This window comes from Capsicum annuum, chromosome 6 (assembly GCF_002878395.1).
Source record: "Capsicum annuum cultivar UCD-10X-F1 chromosome 6, UCD10Xv1.1, whole genome shotgun sequence".
Classification (NCBI taxonomy): Eukaryota; Viridiplantae; Streptophyta; class Magnoliopsida; order Solanales; family Solanaceae; genus Capsicum; species Capsicum annuum.
In genome coordinates, this window is record NC_061116.1 from 218,273,152 (window position 1) to 218,288,630 (window position 15,479).

The window sequence follows — 15,479 nt, forward strand, 5'->3', positions numbered from 1 at the left end:
CTTCCTATGAACGTCGGTGATCGCCATTACGATCCCCTCTTTCCCTTTGGATTTGGTCTCACAACTCAGCCAGTGACAAGGAACTAATAGACATCATTTATACTATAGTGTGTATGGCATTCATCTTTTGGATAAGAGTTTCACCATGATAAGAGCTGCCTCAGAATACGTAGAAGGAACTATTAAATCTTATATCCATACTTATTGGTCAGGCACTGCTTTAGAGTACACAAGGGGCAGACACTTACAAGAAAAGCTAGTTATTAATTACTTCATTATTGAAACTGGAGAAAAAGCGCAAGACAGAAAATTGTATTGAGGCCTTCCCTTTGAATATATATGATGATGGATTATTATTGGTTACTATTAATTATATTGTTATGGTTGTAAATTATTATTAATTATATAAGAAAAAACAAGGTTTTAGAAAACTCAATGATTAAAACATCCACAAATGGGGAGTAGTCTTTGAGCTAAATCATTTTCCTTAAATATATGATCTACTGAAATTTAACCAGCAATATTCAACATGTTGAAAACTATTTAGGCACATTCACTTTTAAAAAGTAAACTGAATTCGTGGGAAATCCCCTAACCAATTTGTCTGTAGGAAATATAGATATTGACTATGTATTAGTTCAGCTGGGAGCTCTTGCGGACTTGGTTCATGGCATTACTCGATTCTCTTTTTTATGTGTCAATTTTTTCTTCACAGAGACATACAAAACGAAACTACCACTTTGCCTTCACCGGGCAGTGGTAAAGTCTACATGCACATTTATGGAATTATTATGCATATGATGTTGGCACATATAATCTGATCTAGGTATGGTGAATTCTATCAAATCCACTGCATCTAATGTAAGATTCGTTGAGACCATGCTATCCATGACGGTTGGAGATCCACAGAATAAGCAAGCACCCTACTGCTTAGAGATGGATCTGAGACTACAATGATCATGTATTTTCTAATTCTTATTTCAGTTCTATTCTTAAAGTTAATTGAGTAAACATAGTCAAAAACTCAAAATAGATATGTGTACAGACAAGCATAACGTTGGTGATTCAAGCTTTCCTCGAAACCATAAGAACCCAATTTTCCAAATATGATGGAACATATGAATAAACAAAGCTATCTCTGTTTATATATAACATAAGTGCAGTTATATGAAGTAAACGTTACATTAACAACCTTTACACAAATGATCAGCACCCATTACTCGTTAGAATTATATTACTCATTAAAGTTAGCATCAGTATTCCACAGAACGAGCGATTCAGCATATCCCACAACGAAGCATCAGCAATAATAAGTAGCACAATAGCAGAAGAGCTTCTTCACCCGCCATCAACACCTTCTGTGCCACTTTACCAGAAAAAAATAAATTAAAACCAATTAAATGATCAATCAAAAATCAAATTCAATAACTTAAACACAAATCAAAAAAACTGTTTTTACTTTCAATTTCCTAGTACAATTTTTTTTTCTATTTTCTTGTTGAAAGATGGGAGATCGGAAAGCTGTTGATTCTGGTCAGTCAAGCTCAGAGGAGACAACTGTGAAAAGGAATTTATTTAGGGATACATCAACTGCAAGCATATTATAGTGCTCACCTCAATCAGTTATGAGATTGATCCTGCTCAATAAAATCTAAGGCTCCTTCCCTGGACACAACAGCCACTTTGCTAACTCTATTTTTGTGACTCACACTATATATCTTATCAGCAACTTTCACGAGCTCCGGGCGAAATGTCGTCGTGATAAATTGCGTGCTACCCCTGTCGGCTAAATCACGAACCATATCTAGAAAATTACAGTCAAAGGAAACAAGGAGTATACATAGGGACAGTAGAGAGAGAAGAAACGTAGGAAATAATTTCAACTCTAGGATACTTCCCACAGCTGTTCTGTACTGAGGATCTAGTGCTGCATCTATCTCATCAAAAAGATAAAATGGGGCAGGATCACATCTTTGAATGGCAAATATAAGTGCCAGCGCTACCACAGTTTTCTGGCCACCTGATAACTGTTTCATTGACTGTGTTTCTCCTTGTCCGGTGAAGGACACCTATCGTAAGACATTAAATTCAAATTGAGTACCAATTGAAAATTAGCTCAAAAGATGCAGATTTCAAAATAATTGTGTAAACAGCACAAGATTTCCATGACTATTTTTTTGTATGATTGTTGGCCATTGGTCCAAATTAGAATACAATAACGATGCGATGGTCACAAACAGCAAAAGATAAAATGGTAAGGAATGCATGCCTTCACTTTCACACCAATATATTTCTCAACTCTTCCCTCCACATCAGCACGTGGCTCATCATCATCAGGATCATTGTCATCCTCCTCACCATCCTAGAAGCAACAAAACAAGACTCCAGTGATCCTCATCATTGAATAAAGCCAGCTTACACATACCCATGTACTTCCAGAAGCTCATCCATACAAAAAATAAATGCCTACACTACCATTTTATATGTGTGCAGTCTGATCATGATAAATAGGCAAGTATGTATCAGCTTAGTAGTGCTTAGAGACAATGTTACATTACATGCAATACTATTACAGGGCACCTACAGGGTCATATCACACGTTTCGGGGAATATCAATTGTGTTTTGTTGACTTTATCCTGCCAGATTGTCAAAAATCAAGCACCTAACACTTTGAAAGAAGCAGTAGGTTGTTGAATAGAAGCAATAGGTTGTTCAAGAGATGTTTACATCCTGTACAATCGTTTTAAAGTCTCTACTATCAAGATAAAGATTAAAAATGATCCAAATACAGTTCCTTGTTAATCAACAGACTAAGCAACTTTATTGATTGTCATTAGACAGACTAAGAAACCCTCATATCTGGCTATCGAAATGTTTCGCCATGTTTTTAGCTTTCAGACTAAACAGGAAATAAAGAGTTCATCACCCATTTCATAATGGGGGAACTTCAATGATTCCAAGAAGATAATGAGAAAGTGAGCACCAAAGAAATGACATTAGCCCTAGGAAGTCATAATTGGAAATGAGGAATAGACTAGCCAAGGGAATGTAATCCAGAAGTGTATATTATCTGGCACTGGCATATATACTTAGAAATTACAAGAAGGTTAAGAATCAGGAATACCACGCATGCAACTTTTTTTGGTCAGAGACGCTACAGTTATGTCTGTCGCGGTGTTTTAAGTATTACCCCATCTATTATAGCCTCTTAATCTCTCCATTTTCCGTTAGACAATTTATTGGATTCTTACTTTGAAGTTTAAGGTCTAGCTATACCTGATACACTGAATACTCCATAGAGTGAGAGATACTTTCACGTCTCATATTGCCAATCATATTAGTTAATTTTTATCCAACTTTTTAATCTTCAAATAATTTGTTGACCGCTGTCTACTGAGTTTCTGTTTCTATAGTTCACTTACATCAGTAAAATTCAGTGATAAGTTTCAAAATAGAAGTAGAGGAAAGGATTGGGTTCATTCTAAGCACAATACGATTTACCTTCCATTGTGGAGAGGTACTTGGCCATCTGTAACCATATTGTGATACTCTCATTAAGACATTTTTATTTCCAAATTAAAAATTTCTTTAAGTCTATATTTGCACTTTGTTTAAACATATCTACATGTGATGGCGATCTACAGGACTTTTAGAATAACTCATTTGTATAAATATGGTTCAATTTCCATGATACTTATCATATACACAAAAAGGATATATGTTTATTGCTAGTTTACCATAATGAGCACTTTGAACAGAACAAGAGGAAGTATGAAAATTAGCAAGAGACAGCCCAATGGAATAGACACCCTATGTGCTATGTGAGAAACAAAACAAACCTTTTTCTTCATCATAACTAAGAACCCATGACCTCCTTGCACAAGTTGAGAGAATACTTCACGGAAATGTTTAGCCACGCCCTTGAATGTGCGCTCAATTGATTCATCCTTCCTCATATCCAAAACAGATATAAGCTCCTTGATTTTCTGCCAAGATAGATGCAACACAAATGAAGGGAGCCAAATTAAAACTGCTATCAAAACATTCAAGCAGACAAAATACACAGTTTATATATACCTCATCCCCAGCATCCAGTTCAGCTTGCCTTCTTTGGAGTTCTTCTCTTTGCTCGGTGAAATTTACATATTGATCAAGTGCCTTTTTGTTTACATGGCTGAACTGCTGCAGCTGCTCATTACACTTGTGCAGCATCTTATATAATTCTTTTATATTCCTTCTTTTGTACCTAGAATTCACATTAATCACCAAAATAATGGCGTTAATTTTACATTTACAAACAGCTTCATTATAACTAGCAATTAAGCAGTTCCCACAATTATGTCAGAAGAACAAAAACAAATGCACCCGTCTAAGGTAATGCAAGCATACATATCACCTCTTTGTATTTTTTGAAAAACAAAAAAGAGTTCGTAGTGTAGAATAAGATCTTAAAAGGTCAAAAAGGTTTAAAATGTGCACATAGTTATACAACTGAACACAGGTTTATATGATAACACATGCCTTAGATTTTAGAGTACCTCCACCTTTTCTTTCCTAAACTTACCACCCCCTAAAGGTAGTAGGCAACAAGAAAAAGACACAGGTCTAAAAGTTATTCTTGTCATGAAGCATAGACATTAAAAAAGGACTAAAAGAAATACAATTCTAACAAACACATAAAGGATGATAGCTTACTGTCTTACGCTTGAGTAACAAAATGCAACAACACACAAGCATGAACAAGATCAAACTACATATCGAAAGAGATGGAGACAAACGTTATTCTCCAAGTTTTAAGATAAGAGTGCAATCTAGAGTCTAGACATTTTCCTTAGTCATAGAGACGCCAAATTATCGCCTCACTTGCAACAACCACCAATTTCACACGATTCCCTAACTTCATCAACGATTCAGCTACAAATGGCATTCAGATATATAATATACTTGAACTTCAACAATCTGCTGCGAGAATTCGTGAGAATTCACTTCTATAACGTGAATCAATCAATGCATCATTTCAACTATGTGCAAACACTTGAACGAGTTTAAACTAGACTCATAGACAGTTTACAATGGTTTGATGATGAACGATGATTCGAAGCACTCATGAAGCAAGCTAAGGCCAAAAAGCCTCAGCAGAGTCATAGTTTGTGAGACAATACCTTCTAATTAAGATATATGTCTTAAAGGTTCTTCATTAAATAGGCAATTTAGTCATTAGGTCTGATTCTAACATCCCATGGAGGTTAACCAAACAAACCGAATATATGGAACAACGTAAGTTCCAACCTCATTTTCTGAGAATATTAAAAGAAAATATTACTATGTAACGTATTCCAATATGCCCCATAAATTTTAAGAGATTTTTTTTGAGTGGAAATTTTAAGAGAATATTACTATGTAACTTATTCCAACATGCCCCATATGTATAATTTTTAGAAAGTATTGCTATAGAACTTTTTTCCAATATGCCCCATATGTATTACTGTTCCTTCATTGAATAGATTTTGTTGAATACCTAAAGGGCATACCAGCAGTGATCCTCTTCACCTTACAATTTCACCGTTCAAACACCGGTTATGATCATTTTAGTCACTCGTGGTTGCATGTTTGTGACTTCTAGTCAAAAAGTTCTAACAAAATAAACATTAAAAGAAAATAAAAACAAAATAGAGTTCTCTACATTTTAATGACGAAAAGGATATATGCATATTTAGGGAAGAGCAATACATCTCAAAGGCATCAGAAGATAGAGGACCCAGTTCCCGAATTTTCTTCGAGTATTCTTCTTGCTTGGCAAGATAGGTGTTCCGTTTACTTAGTAGCTGTTCCAATTCTCTTGCTTCATCCTGAAGTGTGTTCTGATACTTATCTTCAAGAGCCTGTAGCAAAATAATGTATTAGCACAAAACTAAACAGGCCATGTGAAGTTGAAATAGAATAGAGAATATTTGCCTTCAGATTATCCTTTTCCTGTTTGATCTGCTTGAGCCTCTTGTTTCGTTCATCTATACTTCGAGAAACCCCTGTGCAGGCCATCTTTTGTATTACAAATGTTGAATGTATACAATACCAAAAGCTTCAAAATCAAATAAAGGACTCACTAGTAAGCTCTTTAGTCACATGGTCAACTAGTGCATCTGCATCCTTAAGTTCCTGACTCTTGCTCTCAACTTCACTCTGTAGCATATCAACGTCGACAGAAGAATTCATTGCCACCAACTCTTGTTTTCGTCTTTCAAGATTTGTTGACAGATTCATCTCAAGCTCCTCTTTTCTAGTTTCAGTCTACAAAAGCCAATAGAAAATGAGCAAGTGATTTGTATCGATATGTCATATATTGACTTTAAGTAATTTTGACACCGACAAACCTCTATCCGATTTGCTCGGCATGCAATCAGCCTCTCCTTCAGAGTTGTGATTTCAGGATTCAAACGTGACAAAGAATCTCGCTCTTCTGGTGTTAAATGATCAACAAGATCTGTTCCCATTTCATCTTGTTTCGTAGCTATACTAGCTCTGAGCTGATCTATTTGACTCACAATATTACCAAGCAGTTTCTCCTGCAAATATTGACATCTGTAATTGTAGAAGAAACACAGTAATGGCAAGAGATCCAAAATTTTTCCAACAGGAGGCACCTTCTTTTGAAGAGCTTTTAAGATAGATTGTCTCTGTCTTTCAGCATTACCAATGTCTTGTTTAAGCTGTTCCAACTCAGACTTGTCGTGACCCAGGCCAGCATCATTTTTCTGCTGCTCAGCCACAAGTTCATTAATTTTCTGGTCTATCTGTGGGAAAAGCTAAGTGAAAGCATAAAACGCGACACCAAGAAAGGACAACTATGTGACCTGCTTGTTGCCTGTAACTTTCTAATCCACACAAAAGAATTGTTGGCAACACTTTCAAAAGTGAAAGGAAATAACCGATGGATGTTGAGTACAACACATAAGTTTTACTCCAATTAATATAAAAGAAAACCCCAGAATTATATATTAGTTTTGTACATATTTAAGTTCCATAATCTCAGTGCTCAATAATTGCTTTAATACATTCCAAGCTCAAGTGAGTAGACTTATATTCAAATTGCATTAGATAAAAGAGATCATACTACACGCAGGCTGCCTTTCACAAGCTTTTGCCATTTCACATTTCCAGCCTAACTCCCCAGTCCTTAAAACTATCTGTGGTGCCTTAAACCAGAAGACTGACTTGATTAACGAGTCAGACTGATATGTGGTGCCTCAAACCAGAAGACTGACATGATTAACGAGGCAGACTGGATGTCGACCTGAAAATATATCCACGCCTCTTAATCCAACTTATAGTGCACTAACTAATGACATTTTAGACCGTCTGTATATTTCATATAAGTGCACTAATTAATGGCATTTTAGTACGTCTGTCTTTATATTTCATATAAATAGAATTCATAAGTTGTGTCCACACCCACCTAATCAAAATTATTCAAACAATTTAACTAAATGCACATGACTCATTTATACACAGATCAAATTCATATGAAAGTGAATAGACAATGACACAACAGCAGAGTTGCTTCCTCTATGACCATACAAGTCAGAGGTCACGTGTTCGAGGCATGGAAACAACTTCCTTGCATGAAAGGAAGCAAAGGGCTGTACATATACCCCCAACTCTCACAAGACAAGGAGCACTTAATCGACCGTAAGCCCCTTTAGAACATTAAAATGATGAGGAAAGAACACACATGTAATTATAACATTAGTGGGTGTTTCATCAAAAAAGTTTCTAGTTTGAGTTCAAATCATATCATTGGAGTACAAGTTTCATAGGTGCTAGCAACTACTAGTTATCTAAAGTTTCACAGTCGCTAGTGGTCAGTGGTCTTGTAACGTTGTCAAAGATGTGTGGCATCCAGCACGAAAGGAGTGAAAGTTGTCCAAAAGTAGAAGGAATTACCTTCAGCAATAGTAGAAGCAAAGATTGAAAAGAATAACACACCAAAATAAATAGGGTACTGGACAATGTTAAGATGTAAACAAACCCAGTAAGGATATCTTGAAGTTTATATCTAATACACCAAATGAGTGAAATGTGTTCAAAGGTTTAGGGAATTACCTTCAGCAATAGTAGTAGATGCAAAGATAGAAACGAATAACACACCAAATAGAAAGGGTAATGGACAATGTTAAGATGTAAAGAAACCTAGTAAGGATATCTTGAATTTTAATTCTAACTTCTTCAAGTTCATGCTCCTTCAGGTTGATGGAAACAGTATTCTGTTTGATGGTGCTCATAAACCTTAATTTTGAGCGTCTGTGATCATAAAATCCACCAGTCATGCCACCTTTTTTACTAACTTGGTCACCTTCAAAAACAAGTCAGATTGGATCAGGGTAATGCAAATAAAAAACAATCAAAGTTTTCAAGATAAGATGGCTCAAGTCCTAACCTTCCAGAGTGATACAGTCAAGCCCATCAGTACGAGCAACCCTGGTGGCAACATCCAGATTTCGACAAATTACAGTTCTTGCAAACACCTAGCAGAGATACATATAAACTTAACTTTATACATATAGAAACTACATGCATACATACACACACACACACACACACATAGCAAAAGACGTGAGAAGCAGCACCGGCTTCTTCTTCTTTTTTTTGAACCGGTAAAAGTGAATTCCTCAGAATGTGGTAGATACAAAAAAGACGAAAAAAAAAACAAAAAAAGAAGATACTAACAAGGATCATAATAAGTCTACAAAACTATCTAGATCCTCTAAACCTACTTCTTAACACAAAAAATAAAAAGATATTATACAATTCCATTAAACTTTCTGATGGAATTGGATTTATCTTCAAAACACCTGCCACTTCTTTCTCTCTGAACTGTCCACCAGATGCATTGTGTTATAATGCTCCACAATTCCATTAAACTTTCTGAATGGAATTGGATATATATTTAAAACACCGCCCATTTCTTTCTCTCCAAACTGTCCACCAGATGCATTGTGGTATAATCCTCCACCATTTCTTTTGACTTTTGCTACCCCCTCTTTTTATCAGCAGCTAAACAGATCTGCAGTATACTCAGGCTGTCAGGTATTGTCCAAAAAAAAAAAATACTCAGGCTGTCGGGCATTCCAACTTTTCTCTGTTATTTTGAGGAATAAAGACCAGAGTTGTGTTGTGAATGAGCAGTGAAAAAACAGATGGCTATTGGTTTCACATGTCTGTTCGCACAAGAAACACACTTTGATGGCCCCTTTTTCCTTCAAAACTTATTGCGTCAGGCATGCTCTTTTAACCACCAACCAAGTAAAGCATTTTACCTTGGTTGGAGCTGGACTCTTCCACAAGTTTCTCCATATTTTTGGTTGCCCTCCATACTATACCATGCCTTCCATTCTAAAAGCTCTGTTAACAGAGAATTACCATCATTATTGTGTTTCCATCTCAATGTATCTGGTTCAACAGCAGTGCCAAATGCCAATGAAATCACCAATCATATTTAATATATGAGCCGCTCTGTCAATCTCCCTGTCATTTAGCATTCTCCTGAAGGATAAGTTCTAGCCCTGTGCACTCCACAACAACAACAACAAACCCAGAGAATTCCCACCAAGTGGGGTCTTGGGAGGGTAAAATGTACGTAGTCCATACCGCTACTTCCGAAAAAGTAGAGAGGTTGTTTCCGATAGACCTGGTACCATACCGCAGCCCTGTGCACTCCAAGTTATCATAAATGGTACCATCTGGATTGTTGCTTAAGATAAACAGATCAGGGAAAATCTCCATCAATGGCCTTTGTTCCTTCCAAGCATCCTTCAAAATTTATTCTTGTCCCATCTCCAACTATCTTCTGTAAGCTCCTTCCCATCTTGGGCCATAGAATTTTAATGGTCTTCCAGACTCCAACCCTATATGGATCAGTGCTCACAATGGTACATCATGGGTTGAGTTCCCCAAACTTGTGTTTAATCACCTCCCTCCATAAAGCATGTTCGTTCCAATTGAATCCCCAGAGTCATTACATCAATAAGTTGTTCTGTGCTCTCACATTTCTGATGCCCAAACCATTCTACTCTCTACTCCGCATTCTAGACTTTGCCCTCTTTACACCCATGCCAACAAGAAATCCCTCCTAAGTTTATAAAGCCTTTTCATAACTTTGGAGGGTAGAGTAAATAGAGACATTACAAATGTAGGAAGTGAATCAAGTACATAATTGCTGAGTATGAACCTCCCTCCCAATGATAAATACTGTGCCTTTCACCTAGCCAGCCTCTTTTCTATTTTCACTACTAGTCCATCTCAAATTTCCACTGCTTTTGAATACTGCCCAAAGGCATATATACCAAGGTATGCAGTAGGCATATTTCAACTTTACATCCAAAAATAATTGCAAGATTCTGGATGTTTAGCGCCTCTTTTATTGGGAACAGATTGGTTTTTTCTAGTTAACCTTCAAACCAGAAGAGGCTTCAAAATAGTCAAAAATCATTCTGATATAACCAATTTGTTCTACCTTTGGTTCACAAAATATCACGGTATCATCTGCATACTGTAAGTGGCATACCTCCATTGTTTGCCCCCTGCTATATCCTATATCTCAAAACCTTTAATCCACCTATTTTGCAATACTATCCTAATCATGCTATCAAGTCCCTCCACTGCTAATATAAACAGGAAAGGAGACGGGATCACCATGCCTAAGGCCCCTTCATAACCAAAAAAAACCCACAAGTTCAGCATTCATCAAAACAGAGAACCTAAAAAGTTTCATGCAGAAGTCTCTCCATCTCTTACCAAAGCCCATTTATTTGAGAGTGTTCAGCAAGATTCCCAGTTGATATGATCATAAGCTTTTTGTATGTCTAGTTTACACATGACGAGCCGGGGGTCTTTCAGAAACAACCTCTCTATCTCACATCTGAGGCAGTGGTATGGACTGCGTACACTTACTCTCCCCAGACCCCACTATGTGGGAATATATTGGGTATCTTGTTGCTGTTAGTTTACACGACACCTGCTTCTGCACCTTCAACTGTTAAGTCACTGGCAATTAGAGATGCATCCATGATCTGCCTCCCTTTTATAAATGCCACCTGATGCTTGTTAACCAAACTGTTAACCATCTTCTTGAGTCTTTCAGCCAGTATCATTGTCGCAATCTTGTAAGTTCCACTTATGAGACTTATAGGTCTGAAGTCTTTCAACTCGGAAGCTCCACCTTCTTTGTAATCAAAGCTATGAATGTTGCATTGAAGCTTTTGTCAAACTTCTGATTTTCATAAAAGTATTGAAGAGTCTTCAGGATGTCCTCTTTCAAGCGTTCCCAGAAAGCCAGAAAAAAAAACATAGGGAAACCACCAGGCCATGGTACCTTCTCCATAGCAGACAATTTAATGCTTTCTAAGAATTCTGCTTCTTCAAATTTGTCTTGGTATATCCCGTTGTTCTTCAGCTGAGATCCTTGTAGCTTCATGTTACACTAATTCTGGCTTCCACTCTTCTGTCTCCTTGTAATGTTTCTTGTAATAATTTTGCATAGTTTCTTTGATCTCTCCTGGATTCGTCACCTCCACACCTCCAGGTTACAACAACAACAACATACCCAGTATATTCCCACCAAGTGGGGTCTGGGGAGGGTAAGTGTACGCAGTCCAAACCACTACCTCAGAAATGAGATAGAAAGGTTGTTTCCGAAAGGCCCCAGGCCTCCACACCTCCAGGTTATCTAATGGAATTTATCCTTTTGTAAGTTGTAGCTATCCTATGGAAGTATTTTGTACTTTTGTCTCCCTGTTCCAACCATTGTACCCTTGATCTTTGTTTCCGTGATATCTCCTCATTCTTACAACTTTTTCAAACTCTATAGAGTTTGTCTTATGCAATGTCTCATCATCTCTGAGAGCTCTTTGTTCTTGGACTGCCTCCAAAACTTTCAACTGGTTGAGACTTGAGAATGTCACCCTTTCTCTATTTCCCATTGCCCCTGTTATCCTTGGTCCAATCCTTTAGCTTTTCTTTTAGCATTTTCAGTTTCTCGGCCAAAACATAACCATGCCCCTCATTAACAACAAAAGCTTCCCACCACTGTCTTACCTTTTCTTTGAACCCTTCTACCCCCAGTCACCAACTTTCAAATTTGAAATAAATTTTCTGATTATACAAAAACTAGAAGTACAAAAATACAAAATGAATCAGATGGTTACTCCACAATCCAGTTAAACTTTCAGTTAAAAGAGTAGAGAAGGAAAAAAACATAGCCACAACTTAGCAATTTTTCCTTTTTTCTGATCATAGAATAAGTATATAAAATCTAATAGAAAACTATGTATCTCTATATGAATAAAAATTAAATATTCCTGATTCTAAACAGATTAGGCAAGTGAAAATCTACCATGGAATCCCCCAAAGGATCAGCCACAAAAGGCCGGTTAGGTCATGACTTAAAGTGATTGCGAAAATTGCAATACTACATGAATCTAAAATTACAAACCTGCTCAAATGCCTTTCTATATGAATCAGAAAACCTCAATTTCTTCAGAAGCGGAATCACATCAGAGCCCTGTGGATAATTAACATGTGGAGTTTTAACCCTGTTCAATGGAATAAATGTAACTCGTCCACCTTTTTGTGCATTGAGGTGTCTAATAATTTTAGTTGATGTTTCATCATTATCAACCACCACATGGAATAAGCTACAAAGACAGAGAGAGCAAATCATATCAGTATAAGCACCGAAAATACAAAGCAGTGCTGTAGCTATGCAAGCTGCATAAGACAATAATCAACAGCTTCTTGTCCATGGAAGAACTTTGATCAATACCTGTTTCCAGCAGTAACTTCAACAGCAGTAAAAAACTTATCGTCACATTCAAGCAACTCAAAAATTGGGCCAAATACTCCAGATATTCCGTACTCTCTGCAGATCCTCCTAACGGAATTCAGACCCCTTCTGATATCCTGAGTTCAATAAACAAAATGTAAAATGAGAAATCTAGCATACTCCCTCCATCCCATTTTATGATTCACCATTTCCTTTTTTATCCGTCCCAAAAAGAATGTCACATTTACTTATTTGGTAACTATTTAAAGACAATTCCACTTTTACCCTTATTGGTCCCACTTATAAGGTCCAATTAATTAAAGATAGTAGTAGTATATTTTTTAATAAAGGACAATTTGATAAAATTCATCAAGTCATTTCTTATATCTTAAACTCCGTGCCCGGTCAAACTATGACACATAAAATGGGACGGAGGGAGTATTTACTGTGCAGGAATACATGCCATTTCAGGTACGTTGGAAGACAGAAATGACAAAGCTAATCATTCATCCCATTTTTGTCTTATATTCCCTCTTCCTCAGAATAAAGATCTAACAACCAGGGACAAACATGGGAATGCTGTCTCAGACAATATCATGATAGAAATACTTGTAAGGTGCTTTGAAAATGAGAAGACCCCTAATTCAAAAAGTCAAAATTTAAACATCTCAAATGTTTATTCTTCGAGTTTATTTAGAAGTATATAGAACAGACGTAAGAGCCTATTCATTTTCCAGGCTAATTTGACCTATCACAGTTTAGTATTCTTTTGTACATTCCCTGTTTCTATGTTAACTCTTATTGTAGCTGTACACATGGGTACCACCTGGGTAAGTTACTTCGGGTGATCTTATCTCTTCACCGAATAGACATTATATAATACTAGACTTAGCTTAGCTCCCATGAACAGGTCTGGTAGGTTGACATGAAATATCTATATTTTACCAGAAAAATTTAATTCTTCGACTATCTCAACTCGTTGATAACAAACATTACGAACTGGTATACAATGCCTATTACATGCATTTATAATAAAACCTACTGATAACAAGAGCAATTCAAAGCACCAAAACTACCAACAAAAAGTTGCATAAACAAAATCATATAGACTTCATACCAGAACATTTGGCAATCAGATGTTAAATATTTATTTATTGTTTATCAATACAACAACATACCCGGTGTATTCCCACAAAGTGGGGCTATTTTTTATCAATTAGGTGTTAAATATTTATTTAGTTATTATCAATCAGGTATTAAATATTAGGAAGAACAGATTACGTATCATTGATGAAATCAAGAACAAAAAGAAAAGTACCGAGCTCTTAAAAGTTGGAACTATATAGCTCAGGAATGTTACACAAATGACATGTTAAACCAGATACTCACACCGGGAGTTGCCTGATCTAGGCTTTTCTCTGCCTTCACAACTTCAGCCTTGAGCCGTTCGATTTCGGTAGTCAGCTTAGTCTCCTGTGTCCACAGGGACCTGAGACGAACACAAATACGAAATTGCAGAGTTCAGATATTTCATACTGATCGAGAAACACTCATACAGGCCTAAGATAACTGAAAATAATCATACTTCCGCTCATCATGTAGCTTGTCTCTATCCACTCTATACTGATTATAAGCATTTCGATAACCAGATATGAGGGATTCCTTTTTGTCGACTTCAACTTTACGAACTCTGATAATCTCATCTTGTTCTCTCATGTCATTTTTGAGCTGATCAATTTCATCTGTAAGCTTTTTCTCCTGAGATAGAAAAAAAGGTATTAAGACAATTAAGAAGAGAATCACAATGATGGCAATGACCAATGAGTATTAATTTTCCTCAGTTTTGTAGTTAACATGAAGTTTCTTGTTTAACGTGAAAAACAGAAGACAAACAAACATTTGACAAGTAAAGAGAAGAAAAGGAAGCTTACAACTAAAACGTAATAAATAAACAAACAAGAGAGCTTTTTATAAAATGGTTACATTTCTGCATTTAAGTCAACAGGGCCTGTTATGGTCAACATTACTAGGAATGTTACCTAAGTAAAAGCTACACAAATATTTGTTAGATGGCTATCGAGACTCTAGGAACTGTATGAGAGTCTACGTGTCTCTTGTTATATACTCTTGAACTCCTTTCCTTCCAAATAGTCCACCATATGCACCCTGGGATCATACTCCAACTCGTTTTTTGAGCTTTTGTTCCTCCTTTCCTACTCCAGCTACGTAGCATATCTAGTGTACTCATTGGCATTGTCCAACTCAGACCAATCATTGCTAGAAATATATCCCACAATTGAGAAGTCACCTTACAATGAAAAAAAAAAAAAAAAGGATGGACTATTTGTTTCTCCATTTCTTCCACATGGAAGGATAGAGCAAAGGTGTATTCCCCTTCTCTACCGTCTGTCTTGAGTCATGCAAGCCCTCTTAACTATCAACCATTCAAAAGATGCCACTTTGTATCGTATCTTGGTCTTCCATACTAGCTTCCAAGGCCATTGGACACTAAGTAGGCGTTTGGCCATGAAAACCAAAAAATTTTGGAGCTGAAGTTGGAGTTGTGTTAGGCCATATCTTTTTGAGAAGGAAAATATTTTTTTTTTAAGAGAGATCTTTTAGACTTCTGGAAAGACTTTTTTAAATATAAAGGTGAAGTTG

The 15,479-nt window shown here is 36.5% G+C and overlaps 2 protein-coding genes across 3 annotated transcripts in view; one reads left to right on the forward strand and one right to left on the reverse strand.

Annotated features, from left to right (window-relative positions):
- LOC107875707 (beta-glucosidase BoGH3B) overlaps nucleotides 1–370 on the forward strand; it is a 24,742-nt gene extending 24,372 nt beyond the window's left edge. The window contains exon 11 of one of the 2 annotated variants that reach the window (XM_047414034.1): nucleotides 5–370. In XM_047414034.1, coding sequence (XP_047269990.1) covers nucleotides 5–87 — 83 coding nt within the window. In that variant the 3' untranslated portion in view covers nucleotides 88–370. The other variant, XM_047414035.1, reaches the window with a different exon arrangement.
- A 687-nt stretch (nucleotides 371–1,057) lies between these two features.
- Nucleotides 1,058–14,576, reverse strand: LOC107875704 (structural maintenance of chromosomes protein 3; the record flags this gene model as incomplete). Its single annotated transcript, XM_047414033.1, is given in 17 exon segments — nucleotides 1,058–1,366; nucleotides 1,615–1,804; nucleotides 1,895–2,069; nucleotides 2,270–2,362; nucleotides 3,841–3,987; nucleotides 4,079–4,247; nucleotides 5,732–5,883; nucleotides 5,957–6,027; nucleotides 6,106–6,289; nucleotides 6,373–6,564; nucleotides 6,643–6,794; nucleotides 8,202–8,351; nucleotides 8,436–8,523; nucleotides 12,489–12,690; nucleotides 12,819–12,955; nucleotides 14,208–14,307; nucleotides 14,404–14,576. Coding segments are annotated over 16 exon segments (2,370 nt in total), but the record flags the coding sequence as incomplete, so codon positions are not given.
- Nucleotides 14,577–15,479: the final 903 nt, after the last annotated feature.